Source organism: Thamnophis sirtalis, unplaced genomic scaffold (assembly GCF_051295495.1).
Source record: "Thamnophis sirtalis isolate CommonGarterSnake01/CBP01778 unplaced genomic scaffold, rThaSir2_p1.2 scaffold_2, whole genome shotgun sequence".
NCBI lineage: Eukaryota > Metazoa > Chordata > Lepidosauria > Squamata > Natricidae > Thamnophis > Thamnophis sirtalis.
The window spans coordinates 57,266,696-57,282,618 of record NW_028261382.1 but is presented as its reverse complement, the minus strand read 5'-3'; the positions used below and the strand labels follow the sequence as shown (position 1 = coordinate 57,282,618).

The following is a 15,923-nucleotide window of genomic DNA, read 5'->3' as shown; positions in this document are numbered from 1 at the left end:
TTTAAGATGACCTGTCAGAATACCGAATGAGGTTGCGGTCATGTCCGACCCACCATGACCCCATGGACCACGTTCCTCCAAGCCTACCTGTCCTCTACCATCCCCATGAGTCTATTTAGGCTCACACCAACTGCTTCAGTGACTCCATCCAGCCACCTCCTTCTCTGCCGTCTTCTTCTACTTCTTTTACCCTCAACCTTTCCCCGCATGAGGCTCTTCTCCAGGGAGTCCTTCCTTCTCATTAGGTGGCCAAAGTCTTTGAGTTTCCTCTTCAGGATCTGGCCTTCTAAAGAGCAGACAGGGTTGATCTCCTCTAGGATTGACCGCTTGGATGGCCTTGCAGTCCATCTGTATCTGTCTGTCTGTCTGTCTGTCTGTCTGTCTATCATCTATCTATCATCTGTCTGTCTGTCTGTCTGTCTGTATCTGTCTGTCTATCTATCTATCTATCTATCTATCTATCTATCTATCTATCTCTATCTATCTATCTATCTATCTATCTATCTATCTATCTATCTATCTGTCTATCATCTATCTATCATCTGTCTGTCTGTCTGTCTGTCTGTCTGTATCTGTCTGTCTGTCTGTCTGTCTATCTATCTATCTCTATCTATCTATCTATCTATCTGTCTATCTATCTATCTATCTATCTATCTATCTGTCTATCTGTCTATCATCTATCTATCATCTGTCTGTCTGTCTGTCTGTCTGTCTCTATCTATCTATCTATATCTATCTATCTATCTATCTATCTATTTATCTATCATCTATCTATCTATCTATCATCTATCTATCATCTGTCTGTCTGTCTGTCTGTCTGTCTATCTATCTATCTATCTATCCATCTATCTATCTATCTATCTATCTATCTATCTATCTATCTGATCTTTTCTATGTTGTTGTTCTTACTTGCAAAGTCGTGTCTGACCCATTGCGACCCCATGGACAACGTTCCTCCAGGCCTTCCTATCCTCTACCATCCTCTGGAGTCCATTCAAGCTCAGGCGAACTGCTTCGGTGGATGGCCTTGCAGTCCAAGGGACTCGCAGGAGTCTTCTCCAGCACCAGAGTTCAAAGACCTCCATTCTTTGGTACTCAACCTTTCTTATGGTCCAACTTTCACAGCCATCCATTGCAACTGGGAAAACCAGAGCCTTGACTAGACGCACTTTTGTTGGCAGGGTGATGTCTCTGCTTTTTAGTGCGCAGACTAGATTTGCCATCACTTTCCTCCCCAGGAGCAAACGTCTTTTGATTTCTTGGCTGCAGTCCCCATCTGCGGTCATCTTGGAGCCCAGGAAAATAAAATCTGTCCCAACCTCCATTTCTTCCCCATCTGATTACCGAATGATACCAACAAATGTTTAAAGCAGGAATGTTGGAAAACGGTGTTGTTGGTTTTTTTCCTCAAGTTGGACTAAGAGACTCCTGCTAGCTTTGAGAAGTCTCAGTCCTCTGCGTTTCTTCAGAAATCATAATGATAAAACAGGCTGACACGCGAATATATCAGGTGCTTCCCCCGTTCATTTTTCCCTTTGTGGTGAGCTAGAACTTGCTAAATATCGCATCACGTAATTATATTATTACAGTTTACCGGGGAAGGGGGAAAAAAAGAAAAGAAAAGGAAAGCCACAGGGCAGATTTTATACAGCACATTATCCATAATAATAACCAGCTAAGGCCTAAAATATTGATGTCAGGCTTCAAGAATACTGCAAATTAGAGCCAGCAATGTGTATCCTCAAATTATCTCAAGAATAACAGCGCAGTTCTCCTGCAGTTATTCAGATATTTCTACGGAAAGGTACAGGGAAGGATTCGTTTTGAGTGCCACGCAGAGGAAAGCCCTGTGGTTGTGAGATCACGAGAAAGCCATAAACCTGGGATTAAACACGATTATGTAGATTCTCAAGAAAAAAATGGTCACTTCAAATGGATGTCCTGGAGGAATAGGAGATTGAAACGAGTAATATATCAGTAGCTTTAAAAGTTACGCAGTGGCTCAGTGGCTAAGATGCTGAACTTGTCGATCAGAAAGGTCGCCGGTTCGGCGGTTCGAATTCCTAGCGCCACGTAACGGAGTGAGCTCCTGTGACATGTCCCGGCTTCTGCCAACCTAGCAGTTCGAAAGCAGGTAAAAAAATGCAAGTAGAAAAAATAGGAACCACCTTTGGTGGGAAGGGAACAGCGTTCCGTGCGCCTTCAGTGTTGAACCATGCTGGCCACATGACCACGGAGACGTCTTCGGACAGCGCTGGCTCTTCGGCTTTGAAATGGAGAGAGCACCGCCCCCTAGAGTCGGGAACGACTAGCATATATGTGCAAGGTGAACCTTTACCTTTAGCTGTAAAAGTTACATTCTGGGAATCCCCCTTTTCTGTTTTAAGTTGAGAAGATTTCATTAGCTTACAGAGAGGGAAGAACTGGATTTAATCATTGAAGAAAAGCAATGAGGTAAGATACAGTATGTACATTGCTTTTTCCTCCTTTTCATCTACTGTAGGTTCTTAGCACAGCCTAACAAGAGATTTAAAATTGTGGAGGAGACCCTACCTGTTCCAGCAGTGAATTACCTGGACGCCTCACCGCTAATTCCTCAGTCTGGCGAATGCTTGGGAGATGCCAGTGATCCATACACGTTTCAGGACGGGGACATCAAATATAGCTTCACGGGCACTAAGAAATGCAAACTTGGCACTGACAGAGAATCTCTGAAGAAGAATAAGGTACCCGTTGAAGTGGAGGCCTAAACCGTTGTAGAGCGGTTTGTGGCTTCGCGTACCCCCTCAACTTGATGTCATTCTTAATCAGGCTTCACACTTGAGTTTATGTGCTTAACAAAGTCATAGAAGTCACATAATGTTGAGTTTTATATAACTTGGCATAACACAGGACACCTGGGTTAAGCATAGAACACATTTATAACACAGGGCACCTGAATAAAGTAAGCATCAGGAAAAGCAGCCAGGTTCAAAATGCAGCCACCAGGTGAATGGTGAATATGAATATCTTGTTTAGGTCTTTATATCTTAGTGAAGTGTCTGTGAGAAAGATGGCAGGTATGTGGGTGGGTGGGTGGGTGGATAGATGGATGGATGGTGGGTTGGTGGGTGGGTGGGTGGGTGGGTGGATGGATGGATGGATGGTGGGTGGGTGGATGGATGGATGGATGGATGGATGGGGGAGAGAGGGAGATATGTAGATATGTGCATACATAGATAAATATAGATAAGTAGATAGAGGGATAGATAAATACGTAGGTAGGTAGATAGGTAGGTAGGTAGGTAGGTAAGGTAGATAAGTAGGTAGGTACCATGTTTTTCCCAAAATAAGACCAGGTCTTATATTGATGTTTGCTCCAAAAGATGCATTATGGCTTATTTTCTGGTTAGGTCTTAATTTTGAGGGAAATACAGTATTAAACGCCTCCGTCTGCTGACGATCGTAACTGAGGCTTATTTTGGGGGTAGAGCTTATATTACGGGCATCCTGAAAAAAATCATGTTAGGGCTTGTTTTCCAGTTATGTCTTATTTTGGGGGAAACAGGATAGATAGAGAGATAGACAGACAGATGGACGAGATAGATGATAGATAGATAGATAGATAGATAGATAGATAGATAGATAGATAGATAGATAGATAGATAGATGGATGGATGGATGACGTAGGTAGGTAGGTAGGTAGGTAGGTAGGTAGGTAGGCAGATAGATGATAGATAGATAGATAGATAGATAGATAGATAGATAGATAGATAGATAGATAGATAGATGACATAGATGACATAGATGGATGGATGGATGGATGATATAGATAGACAGGCAGATAGGCAGACAGAGAGACAGAGAGACAGATAGATATAAGGTGGGTAGGTAGGTAGATAATGTGCTGAAAGAATTCAAGATCTCTTCCTTCTCATTTTCTTTTGGATTTTCACAGTATTTCCCTCAATAAACGTTGGTTAAATTCTTTGTGATTGCAGCCAGAAGACGGAACTGCAGCTAAAGAGCTAACACCGGGAGGCCATTCAACCACCCTGCCAGATGGGAAAGATGCAATGTCCATCTTCAGCTCTGCACCTAAGACAGGTATGCCGTAGGCAAATCGTCAACAGCCCTCCCGAGTCATCCACCCTTTCGCGATAAGCAAAAAAGAAGAAATAGGTGGGACGGTGGTAGTGTGCAGTTTTTGAATATTTCCCCCTGGACATTACTTTTTGCTGAGTCCCTAATCAGGCATTTTTAGGGACAAATTTGAGGGATGTGGGGAAATGTCTGTCGTGCTTTCTCACTTCTTTATGTTTTTTTTCCCTTCTTCTCCTCCTCCCAGATACGCGGCAAGATAATTCGGCTGGCCGAGCTGGTTCTGGTAGCTTAACACAAGTTACTGACTTGGCCCCTTCTCTTCATGATTTGGATAATCTATTTGATAATTCAGATGAAGATGACCCTGGTGTAAGTTTGTGATGAACTGAGGTTGATTCTTGGGACAAGGGTCCCCGGCCCCCTAGAATCGGGAACGACTAGCATGTATGTACGAGGGGAAACTTTACCTTTTTAATATATGTGTATGTTTCAATTGCAAACCTAGGCTGTCTCCCCTCCCCTCCGATCATCAAAATTGCCACCGGTGGGAACTGAAGAGCGACATCTAAGCAAGGATGCAAGGACAGCTGTTCCTTATCCTCCGAGTAAGTAATTCCAGCATTATTCCAGGTAAAGTATGTCCTCTCCCAGCCTGAAACCAAACAGATTTCCTCCTTTTTTTAAATTCAAAACTTGTTTGTGAAATATTCCCTTGTAAAAGGACACGGATGGGTCTATGATGGAGAATCTTTTTTGGCTTGCGTGCCAAAAGTGGGGGGGAGCGTAGGGTCGTACATGGGCGTGCCATACCCATAATGCTTTGTACACGACCCCAGGGTGCATGCATGCATGACCAGTGCTTCCCCCCCCCCCCCCATTTGTGCTTTTTTTGCCTTCCCCAGGCTCCAGAGGCTTTATAGGAGCCTGGGGAGGGTGAAAACAGTTTCTCACCCCCTCCAGAGGCTTTAGGAGCCTCCCTGAAGTCTCCGGAGCGCGAAAAACTACCCCTATGGGCAAACCGGAAGTTTGGGAACGGACTTCTGGTTTGTCTATAGGGCCATTTTTCGTCCTCCAGAGCCTTCAGGGGCCTTCCACTCGTATGGTCGTTTTTTGCCCTCTGGAGCCTTCAGGGAAGACTTCTGAACGATCCAGAGGGCTAAAACCGGCCCCACGAGCAACCCGGAAATATGTTCCTGAACTTCCGGTTTGCCCGTAGGGCCATTTTTTCGCGCTCCGGAGGCTTCAGGGAAGCTCCTGAAGCCTCCGGAGGGTGAAAAATGGCCTAAAAAAAAAGTCCGAACTCAGCTGGCCAGCGTGTGCATGCGCGCTGGCCAACTGACAAGGCAACGCCTGGCATGCCCAGACAAATGGCTCCACATGCCACATGTGGCACGCGTGCCATCACAGGTCTAGGGGAAGAATTAATGTGGATTGACAACTGAGGTGATCCATTTTTGCTTAAACAGATGCTACGCTCTATGGATCACTAGTATAATGAAATCAAGCCACTTTATTTCAGTCATTGATCAGATCCTGTATTTATAGATTGATTGATATAAAGAAACCTACCCCTTAAGGTCCTGAAGCAAAGGGATAATCACACACAATTAAGGGAAGTTAAAGAAGATGCTTGATCCCAATTTGGGGGGAGGGGAGACGACACAAAATTATTATTATTATTTTTAAATCCTACAATGTGGCCATAATAAAAGCTAGATCTTGACAAGGGCAGCATCTTTTTAATACCAGCATTCACAAAAGGCCATTGGCTTGTCAGCTGATCGGGAGAGCATTATTACCACAGATAATAGCGTTCAGGCCAGAGGGAAATAAATGCTTTTGTTTTAATTTGAGAACGTATTCATTTAAAAAGCTGTCACTTTAAAAGTGGTGGGGTGAAATTGATTGAGGCCAATAGGAGCCAATGTTTTCTAACACAGGGTGCAATTTGTATCTTCATTAAATCTATCAAGATGGAGGGATTAAACCCATCAATTTTCCATCTGCTGCTCCTTAGCGTTCCATCAAGAATCGAAGTCGAGCTGAAAGATGCCCGCGGGAGGCATTTAAAATCCCCTTTACAGAATAACAGGGTTGGAAGGGACCTTAGAGGTCTTCTAGTCCAACCCCCTGCTTGAGCAGGAGAAGTCTATAAGGTTCCAGACAAATGGCTGTCCAGTCTCTTTTGGGAAACCTTAAGTGATGGAGCACCCTTAATTTCTGCTGTTCTGTCAAGAAATTTCCCCTGTTGGAATACAGAACATAAAATCGGAGGAAGAGACCTTGGAGGTCTTCTAGTCCAACCCTCTGCTCGAGCAAGAGGTCCTATACGGTTCCAGACAAACGACCCTCGAGTCTGTCCTCCAGTGATGGAGCACCCAGAACATCGAGAGGCAAGCTCTTCCACTGATTGTTCTCACTGATAGGAAAATTCTCAATGTTAGGTTGGATCGCTTTTTGATAAGCTTCCATCCCTTGCTTCTTGTTCTGCCCTCGGGTGCTTTGGAGAATAGAAAGTGGAACGAACTCCCCGTGGAGATTCGAACCCTCACCACCCTCCAGGCCTTCCGCAAAGCCCTTAAGACCTGGCTGTTCCGACAGGCCTGGGGCTAAAGAACCGTTGCCCCTGTCTCAAATGGTATGACTGCTGTGTGTTTTAAACCATGTATTGTTTTGTGTCGTTTTTAACTTTGTCTGTAACCCCCCTTCCCTGGTTTTGAGTTGTGAGCCGCCCTGAGTCCCCTTCGGGGGGAAAAGGGCGGCATATAAATAAAATCAACATTCAACATTCAAAGTGTGTGTGCGCAGCAAAACCATGGCATTCCTTTTTCACAAGGGTAGAAACCACAAGGACTTTCCAACCAATCTTGCAAACTATCCAGTGTTCCCCCCTACTCTCTTTTAATCCCCATATACGCTTCAGTCAGTTCAATAACACATTAATTAGTGGACGGCCAGTTTAATTTGAGCCAACACTGTGCAGTGGCAGCCAAAAAAGCCATCGCAATCCTCCTAAATTGCATTAACAGAGGGATACAATCAAGTTCAAGGAAGGTACTAATATCACTCTATAAAGCCTTAGTAAGGCCACACCTAGAGTGCTGCATCCAGTTTTGGTCACCACACTGTAAAAAAGACATTGAGATTCTAGAAAGAGTGCAGAGAAGAACAACCAAATGATTAGGGAACTGGAGGCTAAAACATTCAAAGAACGGTTGCAGGAACTGGGCATGGCTGGTCTAGTGAAGCGAAGGACCAGGGGAGATAGGATAGCATCTTCCAATATTCGAGGGGCTGCCACAGAGAGGAGGGGGCCAAGCTATTTTCCAAAGCACCTGAAGGCCAGATAAGGAAGAATGGATGGAAACAGATCAAGGAGAGAATCAACCTGGAAATAAGGAGGAATTTCCTGACAATGAGAACAATCAACCCATGGAACAGAAGTTGCCTTCAGAAGTTAGAATATAGAAAATAGATGTTGGGAGCTTCATCCCTGGAGGCTTTCAAGAAGAGACTGGACAGCCATCTGTCAGAAACTGTGTAGGCTCTCTTGCTTGGGCGGGGTGGGACTAGATCAGTGTTTCTCAACCTTGGCAACTTGAAGTCCTGTGGACTTCAAGTTGTCAAGGTTGAGAAACACTGGACTAGATGATCTACAAGGTTCCTTCCAACTCTGTTAATCTGTTAAAGAATCTGTTAAAGAAAAATATTTAAATTTTAAGAAAAAATAAATAAAAGCCTCACTGGCACGTGGGCAGTATAGAGAGGCCAGCAATGAATTCACTCTTTGTAAAGTTTTGCCCTTCGGTTTTTTTTTCTGCGTGTTTTCCAGCTGTTGCAGATCTGCAGCGCATGTTCCCCACCCCGCCTTCCTTGGAGCAGCACCCGGCTTTTTCACCCGTCATGAGCTACAAAGATGGCATCAGCTCAGAGACTGTCACCACGCTGGGGATGATGGAAAGCCCGGTGGTCAACATGGTGGCGACTCAACTCACCGAGTTTAAAATGGAAGTGGAAGACGGTTTGGGCAGTCCGAAGCCGGAAGAAGTCAAGGTAAAACAGATCAAGTCAAGATGACGCGAGGTGCTAAAAGCACTTTATAATGCTTTGCACCCTTGGAAAATAGATGCAGTTTTATTCGCCACAATGTAAAAAAAAAAAAGGTGTTGACACTGTAGAAAGAGAGCAGAGAAGAGCAACGAAGATGATTAGGATACTGGAGGCTAAAATACGAAGAATGGTTGCAGGAACTGGGTATGTCTAGTTTAATGAAAAGAAGGACCAGGGGTCACATGATAGCATCTTCCAAAATATCAGGGGCTGCCACTCTCTAAGCAGTTTACAGAGTCAGCCTCTTGCCCCCAACAATCTGGGTCCTCATTTTACCCACCTCAGAAGGATGGAAGGCTGAGTCAACCTTGAGCCTGGTGAGAATCGAACTGCCAAACAGCTGCCAGCCAACGGTCAGCAGAAGTAGCCTGCAATGCTGCATTTTAAGCACTGAGCCAACACGGCTCATTATATAGTGTGAAAAGACTGATATATAGTCAGGATATATATATATATATTTCAGCCGGTAAGGATTGAACTCCTGGCTGTGGGCAGAATTAGCCTGCAATACTGCATTCTAATCACTGTGCACTATAGAGGAATGCATGCATGGAAGGAAGGAAGGAAGGAAGGAAAGGAAGGAAGGAAGGAAGGAAGGAAGGAAGGAAGGAAGGAAGGAAAGAATAGCAATAGCCCTTAGACTTATATACCGCTTCACAGTGCTTTCCAGCCCTCTCTAACCGGTTTTACAGAGTCAGCCTCTTGCCCCCAACAATCAGGATCCTCATTTTACCCACCTCAGAAGGATGGAAGTCTGAGTCAACTTTGAGCTGGTGAGAATCAAACTGCTGAACCTGTAGTCAGCCAGCAGTCAGCAAAAGTAGCCTGCAATGCTGCATTCTAACCATTGCGCCACCACGGCTCAATATATAGTGTCCAAAGGCTGATCTATATTCAGGATATGCACTAGATAAATACATCTGGTTCTATGTACGTTGTGAATTCTTTAGTCATCAAAGAATGTCTCCTACCTCCGGGTGGGATTACACAAGTAACAGCCTCACTTAACAATATCTGCAGTTACGTAGTGATGAGTGTTTAGTCTAGCTAGTTGCAGTATTCAGTATAGGTTCCTCCCCAAATGTTCTGCTTGGCTTCTGATGTAACAAGGACAGATCTCCGTGACTCGCCGAGCAAAGACTTTCCTTCTTTTACATACAATGAATTCCTTTTCCAAGGTATGCAATTGTTTTAGATATAACGCAATCTACAAGCAGAGGGAGGCGGTGGCTCAGGGGCTAAGACGCTGAGCTTGTTGATCAGAAAGGTCAGCAGTTCGGTGGTTCGAATCCCTAGCGCCGCGTAACGAAGTGAGCTCTTGTTACTTGTCCCAGCTTCTGCCAACCTAGCAGTTCGAAAGCACGTTAAAAATGCAAGTAGAAAAATAGTTAACCACCTTTGGTGGGAAAGGAACAGCGTTCCGTGTGTCTTCGGCATTGAGTCATGCCGGCCACATGACCACGGAGACATCTTTAGACAGCGCTGGCTCTTCGGCTTTGAAGGGCAGATGAGTACTGCCCCCTAGAGTCGGGAACGACTAGCACATATGTGCGAGGGGAGCCTTTACCTTTTCCTTTACCTTTAATCAACAAGCAGGGAGGTACCAATGTGGAGAAGAAATCCTCCTCCTTTTTGTATCCCCTCTTCATTTCTGCAGTTGTTTATTTTATTCATCGCCTCTCGTTTGCAGCCCGAGAAACCTGTTTTTCACCTCCCTGGATGTTGACAAGACAAATCTCTTTCCTTGAAACATACAGTGATGATATGCCCAAATGATACTATTTGCTCGTTCCATCTGGGAAAAAATCCCAACTGCTGTTGTCAGAAAGGGAGGGGAAGAGGGAGGGCCCTATCATGCCATGATGTCATTTTCATGTGTTGCATTATGCTTCGTTAAAACAAGAGGAAGCTAGATATGAAATTAGGTTTTTTAACCAATCTTTGTCTCTCTATCTTTTTCTTTCTGTTTTTCATCTATTTCATCTCTCTCTCTCTGTCCATTTCTCCTGTGTCTCATCTCTCTATGTCTCTTTGTGTGTGTGTCTCTCTCTCCATCCCTCTCTTTCTGTCTCTCTCTCCATCTCTCCTATTTGTCCATCTCTCCTCTGTCTCATTTTTCTCTGTTTTTCTGTCTGTCTCTCAATTTCTGTCTCTCTGTCTACCTCTGCTATTTGTTTATCTCTCCTGCCTGTCTCATCTTTCTCTTTCTCCCTCTCTCTCTCTCCCTCTCTCCCTCTCTCTCTCTCTCTCTCTCTCCCCCCATGTCCATCTCTCCTATCTCACCTCTCTATATGTCTCCTGTCTGATATCTCTCTCTTTTCTCTCTCTGTCTCCCCATCTGTCCATCTCTTCTATCTGTCTCTTCTATCTCATCTCTCTTTCTGTCTCTCCATCTCTCCTTTCTGCCTGATCTCTTTGTCTCTCTCCCCATCTCTCCTATCTAACCTTTCCTATCTCATCTCTCTTTCTATCTATCTCTCCTATCTGTCTGATCTCTCCCTCTTTCTCTGTCTTTCTCCCTATCTGTCCACCTCTCCTACCTCGTCTCTATCTCATTGTCTCTTCTGACTGTCTGTGTCTTTCTTCCTTATCTATTTAATGCTCCATCCATCCATCCATGACAAACCTCGCCCTCCTCCTTTGATTTTGCAGGATTTTTCCTTCGTGCACAAGGTATCCATGTTCCAGCCCTTTATGGGTTCTTCTATGTTTGCCCCGCTGAAGATGCTCCCCAGCCAGTGCCTGCTCCCACTGAAAGTCCCCGAGGCCTGCGTCTATCGGCCTTCGTGGGCCATTCCTCCCAAAATCGAGCAGCTTCCTTTGCCGCCTGCAGCTGCTTTCATCAGAGATGGTTACAAGTAAGTACAAGCAAGGAAATGTGTTTTTCAAACCGCCGACTCTTTCTCAGTTCTCTTTCCTGGTTATTTCTCAAGAGATAATCCTTGGCCTATCCATTCCTTCGTATGGGATGTGGTGGCTCAGCGGCTAAGATGCTGAGCTTATCGATCAGAAAGGTCGGCAGTTCGGTGGTTCGAATCCCTAGCGCCACGTAATGGAGTGAGCTCCCGTTACTTGTCCCAGCTGCTTGCATCTATCACTCCCACCTTCGTAAGGTCTCTGGTGACCGCAAAGAATTAAGACTCTTGACTGCGTCTGGGCCACAATGTAATTGTTGGGGTTTTTTTTTCCCCTTTTAATAACAACAACAATTTCCCCCAAGTCTGAGCTGATTATTAATTGGCGGTATTTATTGGGATAAAAATCTTTTCTTCCCGTTGTAATCCAATTAGAGCAAAGTCTGTTACTGCAAGCTTCCACCAAGGAATTGATTGCTAATCAAAGTTTCTAGGTCATCTTTTCTTGCTTCCTTAAGGGACTCAGAAGTCTTTCAGTTTTACTTTTCCAAATCTGCACGATGTTCTCCCCCCTCCCCCAACTCCTGTATTTCTTTTCTCTACTTAATTAGAACGACTAAATGTGCAGGTTTCTGCTCTTTCGTCAAGGGAACAATGGCACAAAAGCAGCACATTTTAAGGAACATGCTCGTATTCTGAATTCTTGTTTTTATTAATTATTTGATTTGTGTTAGCCACCCATCTCATTTAAGCTACTCTAGTTGACCCACAACAGCTCCTTCTCCTTCTCTTCTTCCTCCCACTCCTGTGGGTCACCCACAACAGCTCCTCTTCTTCCTTCTCCTCCTCCTCCTTGCAAACCCCCTTGCAAACCCCACTCCCTTCTAGCACTGATGATATTACCTAGTTGAGTCATGAAATGTCCGCAAGAAAACAACCAAGCTCAGAGAGCATCAAGAACCCCACAGCCGCCCTCCACTTCCACCTCCTTTTCTGGGTGACCCATGACAGCTCCTTCTCCTCCTCCCTCCAAACCCCACACCCTTCCAGCACTGATGATATTACCTAGTTGAGTCATTAAACGTCCGCAAGAAAACAACAAGGCTCAGAGAGCACCAAGAACCCCACAGTTCAACTCTGAGCTACAGATGTTCTCTTCTGTCGGTAACTGGGTGGTTCACATCTTGTGCCAATGCTGAAAGAAACACATTGACTGCTTCCACCTTGCCAAGCCGTTGTCCGTTCCGAAGTCAGCGCTTTAACGAATCTTGTCCGAAATGCCGCTAGAAAATAATCTGTCAGCGTTCCAAATATCATCCAAAATTAAATCAGAGTCCAAGGCAAAGCATTGCTCTAAGTTCCAATTTATTAAGAGAGACATGTTGGCTCTTCTGTGGAAAACCTGAATCTGAAAACTTCCCAGTTTTCCCCACCCAGTTGAAAGTTCAAGAGCTTTCCCCCATACCCACAAGCCCATCACATGGTCCAATCTCCCACTGCCACGCTGGCAGCTTCTACCCATCCAGTTCCGGTCAGGTGCAGAGGTGCGGAGACAAAGGATGACCTTGGGCTTCTAGAAAGTAATTTTGTTTTGGCTGGATAGCATTCTACTTACTATTCCCCCTCCCAATTCCGCACTAATGAAACCGCATAGTCAAATGAGAGAGAGTGTGGCAGGCCAAAGATCCTAAAAGGAATATGACTGCAGGCCTGACATAACCGCTTCTCTTTCTCTTGCTTTTGTAGCAACATACCCAGCGTCGGAAGCCTGGCTGATCAAGATTACCTTCAAATGAACACGCCACAAATGAGCACTCCGGTCACGCTCAACAGCACTGCGCCCGCCAGTAACAGTGGGGCAGGGGTCTTGCCGTCCCCGGCCACCCCTCGCTTCTCTGTCCCGACCCCACGCACCCCCAGGACTCCACGGACTCCGAGAGGCGGGGGCACCGCCAGCGGGCAAGGGTCCGTCAAATACGACAGCACAGACCAAGGCTCGCCAGCTTCCACGCCCTCCACCACCCGGCCCCTCAATTCTGTGGAACCGGGCACCGTCCTGCCCATCCCGGAAGCCCACAGCCTCTACGTCATGCTCCTCCTCTCCGACTCCGTGCTGAACATTTTCAAGGATAGCAATTTCGACAGCTGCTGCATATGCGCCTGCAACATGAACATCAAGGGCGCCGACGTCGGGCTGTACATCCCCGATTCGTCGAAAGAGGACCAATACCGCTGCACTTGCGGGTTCAGCGCCATCATGAATCGCAAGCTAGGGTACAACTCGGGTCTCTTCATTGAGGACGAGTTGGATATTTTCGGCAGGACTTCGGACATCGGCCAGGTGGCCGAAAGGAGGCTGATGATGTGTCAGAACACCTTAATCCCTCAGCTGGGAGAAGGCGCCAAAAGGCTCCAGGAGCCCCCCGTGAGTCTTCTCCTCCTCCTTCAGAATCAGCACACCCAACCTTTCACCTCCCTGAGCTGCTTGGACTACATGTCGGTCACAAGTCGGCCGGCGCTGTCTTACACGAACTGGAGTTACGACAGGGTTCAGGCGGAGAGCCACGACTCCTGGAACGAGTGCTTTAACGCCCTGGAGCAAGGCCGCCAGTACGTGGACAACCCCACGGGTGGGAAGGTGGATGAAGCCCTTGTCCGAAGTGCGACCGTTCACTCTTGGCCTCACAGCAACGGTAAGATAGAATTGCACTTATATACCGCTTCGCCGTGTTTTTCCCGCCCTCTCTTAAGCGGTTTACAGAGCCAGCCTCTTGCTCCCCCAACAATCTGGCTCCTCCTTTTACTGACCTCAGAAGGACGGAAGGCTGAGTTAACCTTGAGCCGGTCAGGAATGAACTCCTGGCAGTGGGCAGAGTTAGCCTGCAATACTCCTTTCTAACTACTGCACAGGAAGAATGGGAAGGAGGAAGGAAGGAAAAAAGGAAGGAAGGAAGGAAGGAAGGAAGGAAGGAAGGAAGGAAGGAAGGAAGGAGGCAGGGAGGGGGGAGGAAGGAAGGAAGGAAGGAAGGGGGAAAAACGAGCGAAGCAATAGCAATATCACTTAATAAGTTATACCGCTTCACAATGCTTTAAAGCCCCCCCACCCTTAAGCGGTTTACAGAGTCAGCCTGTTGCCCCCAACAATCTGGTTCAGGCTGGAAGGCTGTGTCAAGTTTGAGCCGATAAGGATCGAACTCCTTGCAATGGGCAGAATTAACCTGCAATAGCAATAGCACTTAGATTCATATACTGCTTTACGGTGCTGTACAGCCCTCTCTAAGTGGTTTAAGAGAGTCAGCCTCTTGCCCCCCAACAATCTGGGTCTCCTCATTTTACCCACCTCGGAAGGAGGGAAGGCTGAGTCAAGCTTGAGCCGATCAGGATCGAACTCCTGGCAACGGCAGAGTTTGCCTGCAATCTTGCATTCTAACCACTGCACCACCAAGCTATTACGATGCAGAAACAGAGCAGGGTTTCTCGGGAATGTTGAACCTTTAAATCTTATTGAAATACCTTGGCTGTTCTGAAACCAATTTTTTTAAAATATATAGATAGATTAGATAGATTAGATAGATTAGATAGATTAGATAGATTAGATGGATGGATGGATGGATGGATGGATGGATGGATGGATAGACAGACAGACAGACAGACAGACAGACAGACAGACAGACAGACAGAGACAAGCAAGACATAAAATGTAAAACCGTCTTCCATTACATATAGTGTGTCAATTGGTTACAAGGTTTTTGTGCATTCTTTCCATAGTCATCACTTGCAATTTATATGAATCACATAATATCAAATCGAATATGTTTGTATTCATTATCATCATTATACCTCATTTGTTTGACTGTCACTATTATTCCTTCATTGTAAATGAGATATTCTAAATGTTGGGTTCATTTATATTATAACAGTTCATTACATCATCTTCAATCTATCCAATGATAATATATCTTTATGTTATATTCAGTATCATTCTATTATTCTTTTATTGAGAACATTCTCTAGTATCTTTCATTTCCATTTTTTATCTAACCATTGATAAAATAAACCCCATATCTTATAAAATTGGTTATCTTCTTGTTCTCTAACTTCAAATGTCAATTTACTCATTTCTGCACATTCCATTATTTTGTGAATAACTTTCTCCTGCGTTGGTATTTTCTCGTTTTTCCAATTTTTAGCAAATATAGTTCTAGCTGCTGGAACCAGTTGTCTATTAATGAAGATGATGTGTGTGTGTGTGTGTGTGTGTGTGTGTGTGTATATGTATGTATATATGTATGTACACACACACACACACATTTATTTATTTATTCATATTCACCGTTCGTGACACGTTTTGTGCTGTGTGTTTTTCCCCAGTCCTGGACATCAGCATGCTTTCCTCCCAAGACGTGGTGCGCATGCTTCTCTCCCTCCAGCCTTTCCTGCAAGATGCCATTCAGAAGAAGAGGACTGGCAGGACCTGGGAGAACATCCAGCATGTCCAAGGACCCCTCACCTGGCAGCAGTTCCATAAAATGGCAGGACGGGGAACCTACGGTAGAGTTGGCCAAAGAAAAGGAGTTTATAGCCACGAAACTTAGACTTACACAATACCCCTTCAATAGTGCTTTAAGGACCTCTCTGAGCGGTTTACAGAGTCAGCCTCTTGCCTGCAACAATCTGGCTCCTCCTTTTACTGACCTCAGAAGGACGGAAGGCTGAGTCAGCCTTGAGCTGGTCAGGACCGAACTCCTGGCAGAGCTAGCCTGCAAGGCTGCATTCTAGCCACTGTGAAGGGAGGGAGGGATGGAGGGAAGGAAGGAAGGAAGGAAGGAAGGAAGGAAGGAAGGAAGGAAGGAAGATAGCATTAGCACTTACATA

The 15,923-nt window shown here is 45.4% G+C and overlaps 1 protein-coding gene across 2 annotated transcripts in view; it reads left to right on the top strand.

Annotated features, from left to right (window-relative positions):
- Positions 1-15,923, top strand: part of MED13L (mediator complex subunit 13L) — a 191,047-nt gene that overhangs the window by 147,608 nt on the left and 27,516 nt on the right. For both annotated transcript variants that reach the window (XR_015695529.1, XM_087705668.1), the window contains exons 11-18: positions 2,504-2,726; positions 3,981-4,086; positions 4,328-4,452; positions 4,589-4,688; positions 7,916-8,136; positions 10,846-11,051; positions 12,795-13,741; positions 15,420-15,599. Coding sequence is in view for 1 of the 2 variants with exons in the window: in XM_087705668.1 (XP_087561794.1) it covers positions 2,504-2,726; positions 3,981-4,086; positions 4,328-4,452; positions 4,589-4,688; positions 7,916-8,136; positions 10,846-11,051; positions 12,795-13,741; positions 15,420-15,599 (2,108 nt within the window). In the remaining variant the exon portion in view is untranslated. The remainder of the gene's footprint in view (positions 1-2,503; positions 2,727-3,980; positions 4,087-4,327; positions 4,453-4,588; positions 4,689-7,915; positions 8,137-10,845; positions 11,052-12,794; positions 13,742-15,419; positions 15,600-15,923) is intronic.